General features: G+C 44.0%; 1 protein-coding gene across 4 annotated transcripts in view; it reads right to left on the bottom strand.

Moving 5' to 3' along the window:
* Positions 1–3,003: 3,003 nt before the first annotated feature.
* The window catches only part of KLHL6 (kelch like family member 6), a 67,923-nt gene continuing 48,730 nt past the window's right edge, over positions 3,004–22,196 (bottom strand). For all 4 annotated transcript variants that reach the window (XM_021934621.2, XM_003894765.5, XM_021934623.2 and 1 more), the window contains 5 exons: positions 20,227–20,676; positions 11,837–12,074; positions 6,257–6,459; positions 4,650–4,863; positions 3,004–4,384 (listed from right to left, as the gene is read on the bottom strand). In XM_021934621.2, the coding sequence (XP_021790313.1) occupies positions 4,083–4,384; positions 4,650–4,863; positions 6,257–6,459; positions 11,837–12,074; positions 20,227–20,676 (1,407 nt within the window). In that variant the 3' untranslated portion in view covers positions 3,004–4,082. The remainder of the gene's footprint in view (positions 4,385–4,649; positions 4,864–6,256; positions 6,460–11,836; positions 12,075–20,226; positions 20,677–22,196) is intronic.

Genomic DNA, 22,196 nt, shown 5'->3' with positions numbered 1-22,196 from the left:
CCGAGTGTTGGCTATTTATACCTATACATATGAAAATCTGACCTGTCAAAACTGGTTTTGCAGTAGCCATATTTGAGATATATGTGGATTTCTATAAAGGTTGACTCTTCAAATTATGAGATCTAATACAACACCCAGGTATTAAGGGAAAAAATGATTTTGCAACTCCAAGTTGGGACTTACATAAGAAATCACTGTGGTGTTATCAACCTTAAAAATTCTATTGAGTGCTTTCATTTTTCAAAATAAAACAGGACAAGTAAATAACAACAATACCTCAAAAACTTCTATAAATAGCTAAGCTATACTATTTTACAGCTACAAGAACATGATATTTGTATTTCCCTGAGAGCATAGTTTGCTTTGAGTTCAATGACACAGTGTATGTGTATGTGTGTGTTTTCAGAAGCCATTGAGACCAGAATAGATGAAAGCTAAGAAGAGAACATGAATCTGCTGGTGTTCTGATAAGCTTAGCACCCTGCCTGTTTCAGATCAACCTTGGCAACTGGAGTCCCTCAACCTCATCTACAGATTCCGCTCCACCAAAGACTCTGGGCCACCTTCCCTCTAGGACAGGAGACACAGCTGAGCAGCTCAGAGGCCCCACAGCAAGTTGGCCCAAATGCTGTGCCTGCTCTAACTCGTGCCTCTGCTCTAAGAAGTGGGTTCCTTCCTTATTTCCTTGCCTGGAATTCTCCCTTACCCTTATTCTCCCTTACCCTTATTCTCCCTTACCCTTCTTGGGACTAGAGTCAAGCTCACAAACTCCAGGGCCTCCGATATCATTTTCCAGACCCGCACCCTTGGAACCTGACCTCCTCCTACCCCATCTTCTTCCCAGCCAGGGGTGCTCTGTCCACTCGCAGGCCCTGCCTCAATCTCCAGTCTGCTGAGCCAGAACATCCTGCCATGTCCTGCCTGAGTCCGAGGGTTGTCCCTGGGTTAATTCTCGGCTTGGTTTTCCCCCTACTGATTGTGTGGGTTATAACAGTTACCTTCCTGCAAATGTGTTTGTCTTTATTTCTTAGAATGAATTTTAGATTTTAGAAGCTCTCATCCCTGGCTAGTGGCTAGAAGCTAAAATCCTGATGACTATACTTAAGTTTCCCCCAAATGACTTGAACTTTCTTTCTCGAAGAGCTACAGACTGGCAGCTTCAAATACAGAACCCTCAATCTTCTAACAAGGTGTATCTGTTCCCTACCCCATGTCATTATTAGGACTCCCCATTTCCTGAGTGTCAGCTACATGAAATTTTCCACAATTCACCTGCATATCTGGTGTTGTAAAAAATCATAAAGAGTGCTTCCATGATTCATTTAGGTATTCTGATGTAGTCCAGAAACTTGGGTCCTACATTTAGAATCAGGTTTATAGCACAGAAATCCCAAATCCTCACTTTCCCAGCATAGGGTTGACCTGCTGATGGGCACGAAGTTTGCCAATGGGTCTTATCAAAGGACCACCATCTGCTCCCTGAAAAGACAAACGTGTAAGCAATGGCCACTGGTTGACTTTACTGCACAGCTTACCACCATGACCCCCTGAAAGGCAATCAAGACTTGGATCCAGCCTCATCACTTCATATACATCTCATTTTTAGCTAACTTGAAGAAAAGAAAAACAAAAGTATTAACTGGTGGCCTATTTACCCATATCGAGTGTCCAGCATGGAGATTTGTCATTCATGGGTGTCCTCAAGGCTTGGCAGATATGAAGCACTCCATGAATGTTTGCTGAATTGAACTAGATTACATTGTTACATTGTTTCAGTTGGGAGCTTCCTGATGGTTATTATAGTGCTCATGAGTCAGCCATAGTTTGTTATAAAATTCCACAGATATGCTTCTATTGGCCTGTGTTACTTTCCACAGCAGAGAGCTGAACTGTCATGCCTCTAAGGCACAGAGCCTTTCACACACCAACATACATTTATATTTATCTTCAATAATCTGGCACAAACAGAAATCTCACCTGTAATTTTTCAAGTTTTTGCAATCTGTTTCAAATATTAGCTTCTTCTAACCATGACTGTTTAATGAAAATTAAGTTCACTGTCAACTCTAATAACTCTAACTTCCCAAACGGCTGAGAAGAACAAGCCACACTGGACATGAAATAAAACTCTATAAAGAGAATTGAAATCATATGATGAAAATAAAGTCCATTGGGTAATGCAGTTACTATGTTGTTATCATTGTTGCTTTTTAAATACAGCGTATGAAACAGGATCTCTTAACCTGTTTCTCCAGCTTGGGGATTACAGTGAATTTCCAGTGAGCTCATTTGAAAGCTCTAGCTCTTATAGTGAAGGACAGATTCTGTTCTTTAAGTCACAATTGAGCTACACTGATAAAACAAAAAAACAACTAGAAGTGCTTTTTAAAAGTCCTGAAAACGAAGGCTTCAGGAGGATGGGGTATCAGGAAGGTGGACCTAAATCACTGTCCAAAAACTAGAAAGTGTACCATCAAGGAAAATCTGTCGTTCCTGTGGAGGCCAGCTGTGTTCAGGTGTTTACTTTTTTAAATAAAACAGTAGTTTAAGTCTCTAGAAACATCTTTTCTAAATTGCAGTACAACTGATGAACACTAAGAGGCCAGGGCACCAGACTGTGCTAAAGGTACAATTCTGTTTGGCAATGACAGCTCTGGTCCAAAATGGGCCATCTTATGATCATTAAAAAAAAAAAAAAGGCCGGTTCCATGGCTCACGCCTGTAATCCCCACACTTTGGGAGGCCGAGGAGGGCGGATCACAAGGTCAGGCGTTCAAGACCAGCTTGGCCAAGATGGTGAAACCCCGTCTCTACTAAAACTACAAAAATTAGCTGGGTGTGGTGGCAGGTGCCTGTAATCCCAGCTACTCAGGAGGCTGAGGCAGGAGAATCACTTGAACCAGGGCGACAGAGGTTGTAGTGAGCCAAGATCATGCCATTGCACTCCAGCCTGGGCGACTTCATCTCAAAAAAAAAAAAAAGACAGAACACAAGTATTTCATCTTTCATCTCTTTCAAAGCAAACAGGCCTTCCCAAACCCATCCCCCAGACCTTTCAAGTGGAAGAACCTATGAGATATTCTTGGCAAGGAGCCCAAATGACTCCTTGGTTTAAATTTGGTAAAGGGCGGGGATGAGGGAGGATGCAGAATAAAAAAGAAAAGGAAAGAAAACAGGAAACACCTTTATTTCCCTGCCGTGCTGAGTGAATCTTTTAGCAGACTTGCCGAAACAAGAAGTGAGCCAAGTTTTTTTGTCTTTGTTTTTGTTTTTGTTTTTGTTTTTGAGATAGAGTTTCACTTTTGTTGCCTGGGCTGCAGTGCAGTGTCACAATCTCGGCTCACTGCAACCTCCACCTCCCAAGTTCAGGTGATCCTCCTGCCTCAGCCTCCTGAGTAGCTGGAATTACAGGCGCCTGCCACTGCACCAGGCTAATTTTGTATTTTCAGTAGAGACGGAGGGTCTCACCATGTTGGCCAGGCTGGTCTCGAACTCCTGACCTCAGGTCATCCACCCGCCTTGGCCTCCCATAGTGTGGGATTACAGGCGTGAGCCACCACGCCTGGCATGAGCCAGGTTTTGTTTTTGGTTTTTTGTTTGTTTTTCCTGCCTGAGATAGGCAGCGTGGTGGAAGGAGCATTGACTTCGGAGCTGAAAGACCTGGGTTTTAGACTCCTGGGGTAGCTACTTGCTATCTGAGTGATCAGGGGCATGCCACTTAGCCTCTGTGAAACTCTGTTCCCTCACCTGTAAACTAGAAGTGATAAGAGCCACTCACCAGGTTAAATGAACCCATACAAGGAAGTGCCTGGCACAGAAGCCGGCATAGGGTGGGTGGGTCCTGAATACTAAATATTACTCTTCCTCACCTCCCCTCCTGAGGTAGGTCATGCAAACATTCCTGGCCAGTCTCAAGTGACCCCAAATTGTGACTTCCAAGGTTCTCCCAAAGTGAGTCAAGGGGATCCCCTGACGCATGGCCTCAAACTCGAGCCTGCAGCCTGAAGTGGGGCTGGAGGAGGGTGAGAGGTGAGGCAGGCACGCTGAGGATCTGGGGGGCTCTCCAGCTCCCCATCCTGCTGTCAGACAGACACTGCTCCAGGCACGATCCTGCGGATGTGCGTGTACGACTTCCTGATGGTGACACTGCCATGGTGCGACACGCCCCGGGGCAGGACACACTCCTCTGTCAGTTTCTGGGCCTCGGGGTCCCAGCACAGCACCGTGGCGATAACCTCGTTCTTCTCGTCCCGCCCGCCGGTGATGTAGAGCCGGTTGTTGCAGGGTGCGATACCGCAGCTGGCCCGCTCGTGGCTGAGCTGGGTCACCAGGCACCAGCTGTCTTCCAGGGGGCTGTAGGCATACAGCGCCCTCATGGCCCCACCTGAAGAGAGGGAGGAAACTCTGTGGGCATCGCTCCATTTTTCTGGGTTCTTCCCTCTTAACCACTAAAATTCAATTTCTGGTTAGGCCAAGTCTACCCTCTTGCCAAGAGAAACAGTCGATTGACGGCTCTTCTGAAAGCCAGAGTGGGTCCTAGGGGCAGTGAGTTGCCAGCAGTGGAGACACCGCGACACACCCTTGACGCGCTGCAGCCAAGCGCTAATCAGATTCTAAGCCATTCAGATCAATAAGAAGCCATTACTCACCAACGACATAGATGCGGTCCCGGAAACTCACTGCATTGATGCATTTGGCCTCCACCGGCATGGCCGCCTTCAAACTCCACTTGTTGGTGGAAGGGTCATAACACTGAGTCTTGTCTGTGGCCAGTTTCCCATTGGGCCCTCCTCCAATCACATAGAGCTTCTTCTTATGGCTGGTGGCTGCAAAGGAACTGACATGGACAAGGAGGGGTGCAGCCTGTAGAGGCACAGGGCACAAGAAGAAGCTGTCAGTCATGCTGCCCAGATTGCTGCAGTAACTCCCAGGATACAGGACAGAGCTCCGGGACACAGAACTGGGCATCTTTTGCCTAAAGTCACAAGGCCTGTAGGCTTGAATCCTCTGAAGACACAGCAAGAATGAAAGCATGCATTTCTCACCCTCCCTCCAGGCTCCACGCAAGCTAGAGCAAGCTGTGTGTTGGGGTATGCCAGACTCTCCCAGAATCCAGCTCTCAGGGAAGGAGGAGTATAGGTAAGAATAAGTTTATACAGATGAAATCAGCCAGTGTTGGAGGAAAATGATGTTTTATACATGCATATTCATATACGTTCATGTGCTCATCCACTCAAAAAATATCTATGGAGTGCCTACTATGTACCAGCATTGATTTTCCTTGGTGCTTATATCTAGGAAGAAAAGCTGGTATACGGGTTTGAGGTGGCCACAGGTAAGCAGACTCTTCCATTATAGGGTAGCACTGAGGATTTTGAGATTAAGTCAGACGTGTGCTTCTACCCTATGAACCCCAGGACACTAAAGGAGACTTCCAAGAGCCTCTTGCCCATTTATTTGCAGGATCCTTTTAGATCATGGAGCAGCTCTGTGATCGGGCTTGTTTTGAGAAGATCTTAGGTACGCTCCCCATAAATGTTAAGGGCTCTCAATATAGCACTTCTCAGGCTGACAGTCTTGGCTAGATGTGTTGACCTGGCAACCTTTGCTTGTGCCTACAATGACTGTGTTGTACACTCCATTAAGCTGGAACATGCTTGGACATCTGATCTGATAAGGAAAAAGAAAATTTGAAATTGGGAATAACTTGGAAATGAGATGAGGTGGCTTTTCTTTTCCTGAGTCTGATATACACCTGAGGTTGCATTGATAAGTCTGACATGCAGGGCTGCAAGTGGCTCATCATCAATGGGAAAATAAAGAAGGGATGACTTCTAACATGACCAAATCACTCTGGGTTCATAAACGGTATAGTAAAGTGATCCGCATGTGTCCAGTGCGGAGAATAGGAGACAAGGCATCTGAGGAGACAAGACTCTACGTCAAGACATGCAGACCAAGAGATCTCCCATCTAAGGACAGGGTGAGCCTCCGTCCACATCTGGAATTCTGTCCAAATTAGGACAGGTGCCCACATAGACCTTCACCACTTGGAAGGACATTGTTTCTGTGATTTGATCAGTGATACTGAAGCAATAGCTCCTAGGAGGAGGGAAGCTCAGAGCCACCAAAAATGTTCTCCTTGGGAGTAAAGTGATCAGAAAGCTGGCCACCATGGTAGGCACGTTCCAAAGCTTTCTAAAAAAGCATTGAAGTAAAAATACAGGCAGTTACTGGTAGAAATCGTCTCCTATACCTCTGACCAGCAGTTGTGAAAGGGGTCGTAGGTCTCCACGTTGTTGATTCTCTGTAAGCCGTCGAAGCCTCCAATAACATAAACCTTGCCACCCAACACCACCATCTTATGCCTCCAGCGGCCTATGTTTAAATACTCAATCTGAATCCACTTGTTGATTGAAGAATTATATTTCCAAACATCATGCTGTGTTTCTTTGCCACCTGCAAGAGATACAAAGCATTTAAGAAACCATCAGATGCGTCAGAAATACAGCTTCTCCCATAATATCCCCACATATCCAAAAGTGCCAAGTCCCCAGACCAGCCCTACCCTGAGGGGAGATATAAGAAACCCGGCTAGTGTGTGCTGTCTGGCAGGAGAGATGAGGCAAACGCAGGGGAACAGGGAGAGACAGAAGGGATGATGTACCACACTGTGTCATGTGCCACGTCAGTGCTGTGAGAGTTCAGAGAAGAGGTGGCTAAGTGAGCAGGGCCCCAAGAAGGCTTCAGGGGGGCAGGATCCAAGCCAGCCTGGGTGGGTAGGGGCCAGAGGGAGTCTGGACTCAGTGTTTGCGCTCACAAGGAGCAGGAAGCAAGGCTGGGCGGGGACAGTGGGGTTTGTGCAGAAGGCAAATTACATGGCAGCTTAAGTTCTATGTTTACTTAATTAATTAAACAAAAAAGCAAAGATACAGACCTGGAAAAATCACTAAGAAATCGTACAACATTCTCTTGGTGTGTCTCTCTGATCTGTATAAAAAGGTCAGTGGGATTTATCCTATTTCTAAATTAATTTTTGTTATAAAAGTACGAGATGCTCACAATAGATCATTTGAAAGTGATCTGGTAAATATTTGCTTGAAGACAACGCTCTTAAAAAACAGAAAATAAGGAATTCACCAGCTGGGGAAAGAGACAAAGACAAAGGAGAACTGCCTTTTTTGGTGATTTTAATCAAATATTTAACAGCTTTGTGTTTCCATTTTCCCATCAGCATAGAGTACTGCCAACTACTTAAAGCAAAGATTTGCTTTCCAGACTTACATATGTGCCACAGTGGAGAAGTGAACATTACTGACCACATTCTGTGTCGGGTGTTTCTCTAGTGCAGAACTCAGAAGTGGGTTTTCTAAGTCAAAGGCATGTGCACCCTGAGTTTTTATAGGTGCAGCCAAGGCACGCTCCGCAGCTGTGCTGGTTGACTTTTCCTCATACCCACGTTTTGTTGGTGGTGGTGGTTTTGTTTCCTGCCTTTCTTTTCTTTTTTTTTTTTTTAAGTCTGACGGAGAAAAACTCTGTCAGTTTGGTTTCCCCTTACTATGAGGGAAGCGGAGCTTCCTCTGCCTTGAATCTTTTGTTCATATGCTTTGGCCATTTTTCTTTGGGTGGGGTACCTTTCAAAGGTCTCCATTTATTCAAAACATTGATCCTATTTAGGTAGTGTCAAAAAGTATAAATATAAAATAACTGTAAATTTTCAAAGAAATATATGCAAACTTTATTAAAACCTATGATTTTATTTTAGGACTAAAAAAAAAAAAAACCAAGAAAGCATATGGTGTGCATAAATGATAAATGAGAAGACACCTTATTGTGAAGATGTCAACCCTCCCTAGGTTAATCCATATACTCAGTGCCTTCAGGACTTTTGGGGGGAACTTGATGAGATAATTCTAAATTTCACTGGGAAGAGTAAGTTTGCAAAAATTTCTAAGAAACTTTTGAAAAAGAAAAGTGAAGAAGGAGGCTTTCCTTATGAAGTATTAAAATATACAAAAAAGCTAACCTAATACAAACAGTGCAGTACTAGACAAACTGATCAGTTAAAAACAAGAGCATAAAAACAGACTAAAATATATACAGATCATTAAATAAATGTTATTAGAACAACTGGTTGTTCATTTGGATAAAAATTAAGTTAGATACTTATTTTACATTACATTTAAAATAAAATTCAAATGTTACTGCTATAGAAGTAACTGGAGAATGTATAGGATATTATGTTAATGGCCTTGGGGTTAGGAGGGGTCTTCTAAGCGTGACATGAAATGTGGAATTGTATAGGAAAGAAAACAAGTATATAAATATAAAGTTAAAAAACAGCCACAGTCTAGGAGAAAATATTTGCAACACAAATAGCAAAGGATATATAATTAGAGCTCCAAAAAATTACTAAGAAAAAGACAAAAACTGATAGGAACTGTCAAACAGTATGAATAGATAATTTTAAAAAATAAATCCAATTATCTGGTAAATATACAAACTATGCTCAACCTCACTAATGACCTAGGAGTATAAATTCAAACATTCTAGTCTATTAAAAATTTAAATGACTAACAATAGAAATCGTGAGCAAGGATACAGAAAACGGGCACTGTCACTCATCACTGATTGGACTGTTAAATTGGTACAACTTTTCTGTAGGACGATTTCACAATATATACAAAATTCTCAATTCACATATGACCACTTCCAGGAAACTTTCCAAGTAGCAGCACAAGTATGAAAAAATATGTGCCTAAGAATGCTTACTGCAGTATTTTTTAAGGAGATTTAAAAAAAAAGAAAGCTAAAAAAATTATGGTTTATCCATTTGGTAGACTGCCATACAGCTGGTAAAAAGAATAACAGTAGTGATAATACTGGCCAGCGTAATTAAGCTCCCATGATGTGCTTTTCATGAGTAACTATATCACTTAATATGTATATCCATTAAACCAACATGTCATCATGTCCAGATGATATTGTTAATTGAAGTACAAGTTTCTGTTGATTTAACTGTGTATAACAAGCATGCTTTCAGGTGTTGCTTGTATCATTAAAAAGTGAACAATAAATTTATGACAAAAGAATAACATGTGGGCTGGGCACAGTGGCTCACACCTGTAATCCCAGCGCTTTGGGAGGCTGAGGTGGGCAGATCACCTGAAGTCAGGAGTTCAACACCAGCCTGGCCAACATGGTGAAACTCTGTCTCTACTTAAAATACAAAAAAAATTGGGCCAGGCGCGGTGGCTCACGCCTGTAATCCCAACACTTTGGGAGACCAAAGCAGGCAGATCACCTGAGGTCAGGAGTTTGAGACCAGCCTGTCAATATGGTGAACCCCCCGTCTCTACCAAAAATACAAAAATTAGCCAGGCATGTTGGTGGGCACCTGTAATCCCAGCACTTTGGGAGGCCGAAGTGGGTGGATAACCTGAGGTCAGGAGTTTGAGACCAGCCTGGCCAACATGGTGAAACCCCTTCTCTACCAAAGATACAAAAATTGGCCAGGCATGATGGCACGTGCCTGTAATCCCAGCTACTCAGGAGGCTGAGGCAGGAGAATCACTGGAACCTGGGAGGCAGAGGTTGCAGTGAGCCGAGATCTCTCCATGGCACTCCAGCCTGGACAACAGTGAGACTCCATCTCAAGAAAAAAAAAGAAAGAAAAAAAGAAAAAGAATAACACGTGTAGTATATGTGACAAAGACTGACTATGATGACCACACCTGTTGATCCCTCCTGGGCACATAGCTAAACTACATTTCCCAGCCCCCTGCACCTAGACGGGGTGAGGGGAGGGTAAGGGAGGTCATGTCGCTAGTTTTTGCCAATGGAGTGTGAGCAAAATCAATGGCCCTTCCAGGCTGAGGCTTTTGTGAGCAGGTGTGACTTCTCAACTCCCTCAGCGTTTTTCTCATCCCTAAATCAAGTCCACATGTAGGAAGAAGCAGTGTCACAAGATGGCAGGATCCTAGGCCCCTGAATACCTGAATGGAGCAGACCATCCTCCCCCTGACCCCTGCATACTATTGTGTTAATTCACTGAGACTTAGGATTTGTAACAGCAGCTAAAATTATTTACCCTGAGCAAATAGAAAATAATTTTTGTAAAAAATGAAAACCCATAGAATTGTGATGGCACAGAGAAACTGCCCTATTTTACTTTACTTGCTCTGTGTTGTTTGGATCTTCTACAACAATTAAGGCCGGGCGCGGTGGCTCACACCTGTAATCCCAGCACTTTGGGAGGCTGAGGCGGGTGGATCACAAGGTCAGGAGTGCAAGACCAGCCTGACCAACACAGTGAAACCCCGACTGCACTAAAAATACAAAAATTAGCCAGATGTGGTGCCACACACCTGTAATCCCAGCTACTTGGGAGGCTGAGGCAGGAGAATCGCTTGAACATGGGAGCTGGAGGTTGCAGTGAGCCGAGATGGTGTCACTGTACTCCAGCCTGGGCAACAGAGCTAGACTCCGTCTCAAAAAAAAAAAAAAAAAAAATTAAAAAAAATCTCTGCAAGATGAAAAGAAAGCTAGAACCTAATCAACGATATGAATGCATCCAAAGGACGATCTGTCCTTGATTTTGGAGGAAACACGCTCTGGGGTGCTGCTTTCCTCTCAACAAGTTCAGATTCGAGAAAAGCCTGTAAGAAAGGGGAAGGGAAGCTTGTCTCCTTCCTTAGGGTCCCAGGGAGAGTCAAGTGGCTTTTGATGTGATGGGGAGAGCGTGGTCGTTAGGCTCAGAACTTGGGTTGAAGTCCTGCCTGACACCTACCAGTGTGCGACCTTAGGTATGTTCAAGAATCTCTCTGTGCCTCTGTTTTCTCCTACCCTAAAAACCCCTATCTTACAGAGTTGATGTGAGAGGTAAACAATTAAATGTTATTAAAGTATAAATGTATCTACTACTCAGTAAAGATGGTTGAGACTGTGTCATTCAATAAATATTTACTGAACATTTACCCGGAGGTCAGGCACAGTGCTAGGTACAGGGGCTATAGTGTTACCCCTCATGGAACTTCAGGTCTAATGGGAAAGACAGACACAAAGTAACTATCAATACTGAAGCAAACATTTTCCTAATGAAAAAGTATTGGGTCCTACTGAAGTATACCCAAGTACAACCTAATAAACATGGGAGGGGTCAGGTTTGGGGGAAGAGCAGACCTGTTTACTCATTACTGAATTCCCACTGCGTAGCTCAGGGGCCTATGCCTATAGCAGACACTGAATAAACCCTTACCACTTTCCCTCTTCTTTTTCCGTGAAGGACTGGACTTGTCCGCCTCCTCTCTAGGTTTTCTATTAATGCTGGCCAGACAAGGTGGCTCACGCCTGTAATCCCAGCACTTTGGGGGGCCGAGGCCCGTGGATCACCTGTCGTCAGGAGTTCAAGACCAGCCTGGCCAACATGGTGAAACCCCGTCTCTACTAAAAATACAAAAATTAGCCGGGCATGGTGGCAGGCACCTGTAATCCCAGCTACTCGGGAAGGTGAGGCAGGAGGATCACTTGAACTCAGGAGGCAGAGGTTGCAGCTAGCCAAGATCGTGCCACTGCACTCCAGCCTGAGCGATAGAGCGAGACTCTGTCTCAAAAAAGAAAAGAAAAGAATAGCACAATGCTGCTCAGTTTGGTGTTTATTAAGGAGCAATGTACCCTCCAAGATAAGACCACCTGAGCTCCTGGGTCCATATCCTGTCTCAGTCAGAGCCAGATCATTGCCAATTCACAGTAATTCTAGGATGGTTGTCTGGCTGCCACTCAGTAACATATGTAGTGCTACTGGGGCTTGCTGTGACTTTACATGACTCCTGCTTACCTGAGATGTAGACCTCATTTTTCAACGTCACGCATGCAAACTCCACCCACTTCTTATTCTCACTCTCCAGCTCATGCTCCGTTAGCGGGAGCTTGGCCACCTCCAGGCGGCTGCGCCTCAGGGGGTCCAGGCAAGTCACCTCTGCCACAAACCGTTCATCCTTCGTGCAGCCACCGATGATCATGAACACCTCAGACTGGAACTCATGCATCCTGGGCTTGGTGCGCTCCGAAATGATCTGGAAATCAATGTGGGCACATAAAGGCAGGACAACACAAAGTTTCAGAGCTCAGGCTATGGAGCCATTAGGAGCTGGGTCCAATTCCCACATCTGCCATGGTATGACCATGTGACTTCACCTCCCTGAGCCTCAGTTTCATCATCTGTATAATGGGGATATTAGAGGTAACTACCTCATACGTGTGTTGTGAGGATTAAATGGGATAATGTATAGAGTGTGCTTCACCCAGGGCCTGGTGCATAACAGGTACTCAATAAATGTTACCTGTTTTTGCTGCTGTTTTAAGAGATCGGGGTCTATGTACCATCAGATGCCCTTCCTGCCTTTCCTCTCCTGCCTAGTCTGAAACCTTAAATCCTGGAATTTCATTTTGGGCTACTTTCCATTCCCCCTTGGCTTTAATTTCTTGATGAGACCTCAGACTTTGCTCACCATCAGCCTTCTGGAAGAGACATCCTGGACAGTGATGACCTACGAGCATTCAGTGACTTAGGAAACAAGAACTAGAAGGAATCAGGGTGTGGCCAGGGAGGGAGGAAGGCTGGTTCCAACATACAGTAAATGACCTTTCAGAGCTTTGAACCAGTGAAGAAATCCATACTATGGGTATTTGAACCCTGCTGAAAGAGCAGAGGTTCGAAAGTCAAATGTACCAGCGCTCTATCACCTGTGGCCATGTGACCTTGGAGAAGTAACACGACCTCTGTAGACTGCTTGTAATCATTTCTGTGCTCTCAGATGACTGTGAGCATTCATAAGGTCATGAGGTAGAGGTATGAACAGAGCACCTGGCACACATTCGCCCCTCAACAGCTAATTATGCCTGTAGGAGCAGCGGTAGATGCCATATTGATACTGCTATAAAAGGAAGAGCTGCCCTTCTTGGTTCCATTGATCCCCTGGGCTCCATGATGAAGGTTCCATAGGTGTGCTGATGGGAGGCAGAGAGGCAGCCACCATTTCCCAGATGGCCAGAGTCGCCAATTTTCCTACAAAATTAGACTGATTTAACACAGACTACAGAACTCCGATTCTGCCCATAGGTGGTGACAAATAGGTTACAGCAGCAAAGACTGAGCCCTCAAACAGTGAATCCAACCAAGAGCCACAAATAATCAGACCAGCCAACTCCCAGCCTCTAATTTTCCATAACAGTCTTCGGCTGGTTGGTTGGTTTTCTGTGCCTAGGAGCCTGGTACGGTGAATTCTGCATCCTTCGATCTTGAGGCTGGACCATGGCCATAAAGTTTGTGGCAGGGCAGTTCCTTATGGGTCAGCAAAGTGGGGATAGGTGTGACTGGACAAAGCCTAGGCAATGGGCTGGCCCTGACAGTGTGGATAGCAGAACGGTGCTGGGATAAGGGTGAAGGGGTGAGCCAGGGAACTTGGAGGCACCATGAGAGCACCAAGCTGGCAGGACAGGATCTGGGCAATGGCACCAAAGACAAACTTTGCTGCTCTGCAACTTTCTCTTCAGCTATCAGCTGTGGTTACTGTCCCTAAACCCCATTCCCCACAGCTGAGGCACAACCTCCAGCACCAGTCTATCCGGTCCTCTTTCAGAGGGGATTTAGGTGTTGCAGGGCAATGCTTAGAAAACAGTACTGGCCTCCCTGAATTGATTCCCTCGTGACCCTTTCTTCAGTTCTGGGAACCAGGCCTCAGCCTCCACTCCGAAGCTCCCCTCATTTTATTTGTAATGCCTGCTCTCCTGCCCCAATAACCTGTTGGGTAATTGACAGGCTGCTACAAGGACTGGAGTAGCCGTGATCTCACCTCCTGACCTCCAGGTCTGGCATCTCATTCCTTCGTCCTGACCTATGAAAGGCTGTCCTCCTACTGGCTAAAATTCCTGGTTTCCTGCCTGCTGTCTGGATCTCCCCATAATATTCTATTCTCAATTTCCCATGCTACCACCCCAATCCACTTACCCCTTTAAGGCATTTGAGTAATTTACCATGTCACTTTGTCCTTTTCTCCAGGAAGCCATTCCTAACTTTGCACTCATTCCCATGACCCTGAATTTCCCCCACAACAGCACTTTTCATGCTTCACTGTAATTTACTGTAAGGCCCCTGATGGCAGGAACAACCCTTTTTCTCCAATGGATCCTCAGCACCAAGAATAGTACCTGGAGCTTGTGGGCATCTATAAACATTGATTAAATGAGCAAGTGAGCTGGGTGCAGTGACTCATGCCTGCAATCCCAGCACTTTGGGAGGTCAAGGCAGGTGGATCACCTGAGGTCAAAAGTTCAAGATCAGCCTGGCCAGCATGGTGAAACCCCATCTCTACTAAAAATAAAAAAGAAAATTTTAAAAATTAGCAAGGTGTGGTGGTGGGCACCTGTAATCCCAGCTACTCAGGAGGCTGAGGCAGGAGAATCACTTGAACCTGAGAGGCAGAGGGTGCAGTGAGCCGAGGTCGCACCATTGCACTCCAACCTGGGCAACAGGAGCAAAACTCCATCTCAAAAAATAAAAAAAAAAAATGAGTGAATGGATGAGTGAATGAATGGGCAAGCTGGGTAACTCAGTCTAAATCACTGTGGTAGTAGGCATCCACGATGGCCCCAGTGATCCCTGCTTCCTGGTATTCACATCTGTGTAGTTCCCTCCACACTGTTCTAGAATTGGTCTCTATGACCAACAGATTACAGCAGAAGTGATGATACATCACTTCTGAAATTAAGCTATAAAAGGCACTACCAGCTTGCATCCTGATTACTCTCTCAGTCTTTCTTAGGTCATTTGCTCTGGGGGAGGCCAGCTGTTATAGAGATGACCACATGGCAAGAAACTGAGGCTCCCAACCAGCAGCCAGCAAGGATCTGATGCCTGCCAACAGTCCAGTGAGTGAGCCTGAATCCCATTTGAACTTTGAGATCACTGCAGCCCCAGCCAACAGCTTTACTGCAACTTCGTAAGAGACCCTGAGCTAGAAGCACCCAGCTAAACCACTCCTAGATCCCTGACACTCAGAGCCTGTTAGATAGTAAGTGTTTGTTATTTTAAACTTTTTAGTTTGTGGGTAATTTGTTATGCAGCAACTGAGAACTAACACAATTATCTAGCTGATGGGCTTGGCTGGGTAACGAGACCTGTCTTAGAACTCAGCACCATGGGACCGCCAAGTGGTGGCACCATTACCACATTGTAAGTTCAGCTACATGTGGCAAAATATTAGCCCCAATGTCATAACAAATGTCAATCTGAAGTCTGAGACGGGCCAGTTTGTTGCAGACACGCGGAAGTGTTTGCCAATGAACGGCATGCAACAATCAGGCATGACCAGTTTATTTTCAGATTGTTAAAAACAGAGCAGATAATTGCACCTCAGTGACTGCTCAACCGTCCACAGATCTTATACTAGGGGACACAGTGAGCATATTGTTTCAGCAAAGCTATCCTTGGGCTGGAGCCTCTGCTCCCCTTTCGCCACATCACACATGTCAGAGTAACCTTTGGTATATACCAGGTTCATGTCTGAAAACTTAAGAGGCAATTAAGTGAAGAGGCAAATTTCCTCTGTCCCCAAATATCTCTTTCAATGAAGTTTCCAGCTACCATTCCCAAATCAAATAGAGATTGACATTTGCTTTTGGTGTTCTAAAATTTCCTGTTGTTAATATCAGTTTAGAGGATGGACAAGGTTAAAAGAGAAAGATGGGCTGGGCACGGTGGCTCACTCCTGTAACCCCAGCACTTTGGGAGACTGAGACGGGCAGATCACCTGAGGTCAGGAGTTTGAGACCAGCCTGACCAACATGGAGAAACCCCGTCTCTATTAAAATAACAAACTTAGCCAGGGGTGGTGGCACATGCCTGTAATCCCATCTACTCAGGAGGCTGAGGCAGGAGAATCTCTTGAACCTGGGAGGCAGAGGTTGCAGTGAGCCGAGATCGCGCCATTGCACTCCAGCCTGGGCAACAAGGGTGAAAGTCTATCTGAAGAAAAAAGCAAACAAACAAATGGGAAAGATGACAATAGGACAAGAGGGTTAAAGTTTGGTAAATGAAGGGTACGGGGAGAAGTGTGTTCACAGAGTAGCCTCCAGGTTCACGCTACTGTCATGAGGAGTTAACCCAAGACCCTTCCAGCATTGAGCAGACTGGATTCTCAGGGAATCAACTGGCAATGAATGAGACCCCAATTAGGAGGTCATGGTGGTTGGTTGGTTGGTTCAGTTGCCCAAACTATAAAATGAGGATGAGAAAGTGCCTTGAGAAGGATTTGGGAAATTAAGGCCACAAAAACCTGGGACACAGTGAAAAGACTGATTTTAACCCCAGAGAAGGATTGATTGTGAGAGATTATTACTTAATTCTCAAAACAGTTCTATCAATCGGTAGATATTATTATCCCCATGTTACAGATCAGAACTGTGCCTTAGCGTAGTTAAGTAATTGCCTGAGGTTACACTGTAGATAAATTGTGCAGTCAAGATTAACACCCAGATCTCTGCCTGACTCAAAGCCCAGGTTCTCACCACTGAAGAATTTTCCAGATGTCAGAATTCTCTCTCCTCCTAAATCTAAAGCTTATAATGTCTGACTCTGCCCCCAGCACCTTGGAAATACAAAAGGCAATGAAAATATTTTATTGCAGCAATTGTGCAGAAGACAGGGTAGGGACCTTCTATATCAGAGAAAAGCCTTTATCATCTGCATTTCAAGGACTTAGAAAATAGGAAGCAGAAACAAAAATAGCAAAAATATTGGAAGTATAGTTGAGCAAGGCACTGTTTATGTTTAAATTGTTTTAAAGTGCTATTTATTTATTTTAACTTTTATTTTAGGTTCAGGAGCATGTGCAGATTTGTTATATAGGTAAATTGTGTGTCGTAGGGGTTGGTGTGCAGATTATTTCATCATCCAGGTAATAAGCATAGTATCTGATAGGTAGTTTTTCAATCCTCATTCTCCTCTCATCCTCTACCCTCAAGTAGACTCTGGTATCTTTTGTTCCCTTCTTTGTGTTCATGTGTACTCAAACTTTAGCTCTCACTTATAAGTGAAAATATGCACTATGTGGTTTTCTGTTCCTGTGTCAGTTCACTTAGGATAGTGGCCTCCAGCTCCATCCATGTTGCTGCAAAAAACATGATTACATTCTTTTTTATGCATTCTTTTTTATTCTTTTTAATGTAGTATTCCAGGGGAGACACTGAATAAATGCTGAACTGAGGGCAGTTGCAGAGACTGAGACCTGTCTGCAATTATATGCAGGCTGTCTGCTAGACATCCAGCATAGAATAAGGCCTATGTGGTTTCCTAGGCTTCCCCCATCAATCCACTCATCACCCTTCATTTGTTAAATGTCCCATCTTCTCTGACACACAGACTGTTTTGCAGAACCTGGTGCCATATCTGGCATAGAGTTGGTGTTCAGGATTTATTTGCAAAAAATGAAGGCATAGCATGCTTAACTACATGGGATGCTGTTTACACAGTTTAAAGGGGGAAATTTATAGCATGAAAGCCAATATTAGAAAGAAAGAAAGTCTCAAATCAGTGGCCTCCACTTCCACCTTAAGAAACTAGAGAAATAAGTGTAAATTAAACCCAAACTAAGCAGAAAGAAAGAAAATAATGATCAGAGTGGAAATAAGTGAAATAGAAAAGAGAAAATAGAGAAAATCAAATGAAACTAGACATTAGTCATTTGAGAAAAATCAATAAAATTGATAAGCCTCTAACCAGACTGATCAGGAAAAATAAAAGGGGCAGAAACAAATTACCAATATCTGGAATGAGAGATGTGACAACACTATAGATTCTGCAGGTATTAACAAGATAATAAAGGAATACTCTAAACAACTTTATGTCAATACATTCAGCAACTTATATTAAATGAAAAAATTATTTGAGGCACAAACTATCAAAGTTCATTCTAGAAGAAACAGAGATCCTAAAGAGTCCTATATCTATTAAAGAAATATACATTATAGTTTAAAAACTTTCCACAAAGAAAACACCAGGCTCTGGTAAATTCTACTAAACATTGAAGGGTATGTTTGCAGAGTGAATGAATGAACAGTGGATCTAAGGACCACAAAAAAAAAAAAAAAAAAGACTAGAAAAGAACACAGAAAAAGGGAGAAACTCCAAAAGAACCTCAGACAGACAATTCCTGAGCCATGTTTGGCTAAGGCTTCTACCGATAGCCTAATGAAGAAAGCTTGGTAGCTAATCCCAGAACCATTGCATAGTGAGATATAAGTATGGGTCTTCATGTGTACAAACTGTTAACAAACTGTCCCTATATCATTACTTCCTCTCCACTAAATTTATTCTTGTCTTTATAAAGTTCTGAAGAAAAATCTTCTTCAGGAATTGTTAAGGAGAACCAGGTAGATCCAAATAATATGTTTATTCACCATTCATAGTACCAATTTAATCATTCAACAAGCATTTACTAATTACTCATTCACTATATAGTAGTCTTAGGACTCTCTTCTAAGATCTAGAGATGAAAAGTGCAGTAAGACATATTTCCTACTATTACAAGCTCCCAGTCTACAGATATTTACACGTGATAAATTCAGATGGTTTCCATGCAGCAATTGGTGCTGTGATGGAGCAATGCACCAAGTGCTATGAGAACATGGACAGTGGCTGGGTGTGGTGGCTCACACCTGTAACCCTAGCACTTTGGGAGGCTGAGATGGGAAGATCACTTAAGCTCAGGAGTTCAAGACCAGCCTGGGCAACATAGTGAGATCTTGTCCCTACAAAAAAATTTAAAATTAGCCGAGTGTGGTAGCACAGGCCTGTAGTCCCAGCTACTTGGATGGCTGATGTGGGAGGATCACTTGAGCCTGGGAGGTCGAGGCTGCAGTGAGCTACAATTGTACCACTGTACTCCAGCCTGGGCAACAGAGCAAGACCTCATCTCAAAAATAAATAAACAAATAAATAAATAAATAAACAAATAAAAGGAGAAGTCTCTGGAGAAAGTGATGCTTGGATTGAGTTTTGAAGCAGGAGTAGAAGTCAGCTAGATGAAGAAGAAGAGAAAAGCACTTGAACAACATTCATATTGACCTGGAGGCAGAAAAAGCACATCCACTTTGGGGAACCACAAGCTGTGCATTAGGACTACAGCAGAAGCAGGAGGTTAGAGAGGACACTAGAGAAGCAGGCAGGAGGTTAATGATGCAAGACCAGGCTCTGGGAATGTAGGCAGGAAGTATGGGCTTTATTCTGAAAGTGATGGGGAGCCAATGGAGAAGGCAAGCCCAAGAGCAAGAGGATCAGACTTGAGTTTCAGATCTCTCAGCTGGTGAATAAATTGGAGGGAGGCCAGACGTGGAGCAGGGAGATGAGTTTTGAGAAATTTCCAGAAATTCAGATGGTGAGAGTCTAAATCAAAGTGATGTCAGAGTATATCTAAGAGATGCAACGTTTCACCAGAGTGGGCAAGGAAGAACAGCACCCCCATGGAATAGTGACTAGACAGGGCACGTTCTTGTTGTTTGTTTTGTTTTGTTTTGTTTTTTGAGACAGAGTCTCCCTCTGTCGCCCAGGCTGGAGTGCAGTGGCCTGGTCTCGGCTCACTGCAACCTCTGCCTCCCGAGTTCAAGCCATCTTCCTGCCTCAGTCTCCTGAGTAGCTGGGACTACAGGTATGCGCCACCATGTCCAGCTAATTTTTTGTATTTTTAGTAGAGACGGGGTTTCACCATGTTGGCCAGGATGGTCTGGATCTCTTGACCTCGTGATCCGCCCGCCTTGGCCTTCCAAAGTGCTGGGATTACGGGCGTGAGCCACCGCACCCAGCCCAGGGCACGTTCTTGTTTCTGTGTGCAGTGTGCCCCCCAACCTCCCACCCTTCCATGACTAGGAAGAGGAGGCATGGGCCAGGTGTGGTGCTGGGTGATTTCTACATGTCGCCCAATATACTCAGTAACTGTCTGAACACATGGCATCAGCTTCATAGATCGGGAATCAGGGCTTCTGGAACTGCCCAACCCAGCAATGAACAGGCAGTGTTTTCTCCTTAATGCCCTAAGCATTATTATTTTTTCGAGACAGAGTGTCGCTCTGTCGCCCAGGCATTTTTGAATCCGCTTCACTTGCATCTCTGCAAGCCCCTAGCTAACTCCCTACTTCACTGGTTAAATATAGCACCTCTTATCTTCTACTCACCTCATTGCCAGAAAGGTGGTACATCCTGGCTTCCTGGAGCAGCGGGAAGACCTCTGGGCACTGCCTGATGAGAGGATCTGCTTCCACCGTCTCCACAAAGTACCACGGGTCCAGAAGCGGTAAGCGCACGTTCTCGAGGACATAGGGGAGTAAGCAGAGTCGTTCTGATGGCTTGTGCCGGACCCAGCTCATCACGGTCTCAAACACCTGAGCCTCCTCGGTCACGTAAAGGTCATCACTCTTCAAGATGTGGTGAAGAGTGTCCACAGGCAGGTCAAGGAACTCCTCAGAGTTCAGAATCTGCACAAAGTTTTGAATGATGTAACTCTGAACCTGCTTCTTTAGACTGTCCAGTGAGTGTGTGTCGGCCAGCCTCAGTATTCCAACACAGTTTTCTGGGTTCAAGGCTTCAGTGAGGAAGCTGGCACAGGCATCCACCATCCGCAGGAACTGATGGAATAGGAAGGGCAGAAAGGAGGCCAGAAAATGTGAGTCCACAAGGAGGTTTATCAGTGAGTTGTGTGTAGTAGCCAAAAATTGGAAACAACCTAAATATCCAACAGTACAGGACTAGCTAAATACATATAATACAATCATACAGTTGACTTAAAGCAATGAGATACTTATGGGACTAGCTAAATACATATAATACATTCATACAGTCGACTTAAAGCAGTGAGATACTTACAGGACTAGCTAAATACATATCACACATTCATACAGTCAACTTAAAGCAATGAGATACTTACGGGACTAGCTAAATACATATAACACAATCATACAGTCGACTTAGAGCAATGAGATACTTATGGGACCAGCTAAATACATATCATACAACCATACAGTCAACTTAGGGCAATGAGATAGTTATGGGACCAGCTAAATACGTATAATACATTCATACAGTCGACTTAGAGCAATGAGATACTTACGGGACTAGCTAAATACATATCATACATTCATACAGTCGACTTAAAGCTCATACATTCATACAGTCGACTTAAAGCAATGAGATACTTACAGGACTAGTTAAATATATATAATACATTCATACAGTCGACTTAAAGCAATGAGATACTTATGGGACTAGCTAAATACGTATCATACATTCATATAGTCAACTTAAAGCAATGAGATACTTATAGGACTAGCTAAAATACATATAATACATTCATACAATTGACTTTAAGCAATGAGATACTTACGGGACTAGCTAAATACATATCATACATTCATACAGTCGACTTAAAGCAATGAGATACTTAAGGGACTAACTAAATACATATCATATATTCATACAGTTGACAGCTCTATAGACACTTAAAATACTTAAAACACATGTTGTAGAAGAATATGAAATGAAATGGAAAATGTTTATAATGTATTGAGTTTTAAAATCTGTTTATTGGATCTGATTAAGCCTCTACATTTAATCAGCAATTTACGGGAAATACAGGGGAAAGAGGAACCTGCTAAAGACGCCATGGGAACATGATCAGCAAAATCCAGACTGTGGAAAACTCTACAGAACAACTTGTTCAGTTTTTTCAACAAATACATTACAAAGGGATAAAAGAGAGAGAGAAGGAGAGGGAGAATCTAAAGATAAACAGAGATTTAAGATACATCAACCAACTGCAAAGTATAGATCTTATTTGGATTCCTGATTTAAACAATATATATTTTTTGCCGGGCGCGGTGGCTCAAGCCTGTAATCCCAGCACTTTGGGAGGCTGAGGCGGGCGGATCACAAGGTCAGGAGATCGAGACCACAGTGAAACCCCGTCTCTACTAAAAATACAAAACAAAAAATTAGCCGGGCAGTTGCGGGCGCCTGTAGTCCCAGCTATTCGGGAGGCTGAGCCAGGAGAATGGCGGGAACCCGGGAGGCGGAGCTTGCAGTGAGCCGAGATCGCGCCACTGCACTCCAGCCTGGGCGACAGAGCGAGACTCCGTCTCAAAAAAAATAT

Source organism: Papio anubis, chromosome 2 (genome assembly GCF_008728515.1).
Source record: "Papio anubis isolate 15944 chromosome 2, Panubis1.0, whole genome shotgun sequence".
Lineage (NCBI taxonomy): Eukaryota > Metazoa > Chordata > Mammalia > Primates > Cercopithecidae > Papio > Papio anubis.
This window is presented reverse-complemented; position numbering and strand designations above follow the sequence as displayed.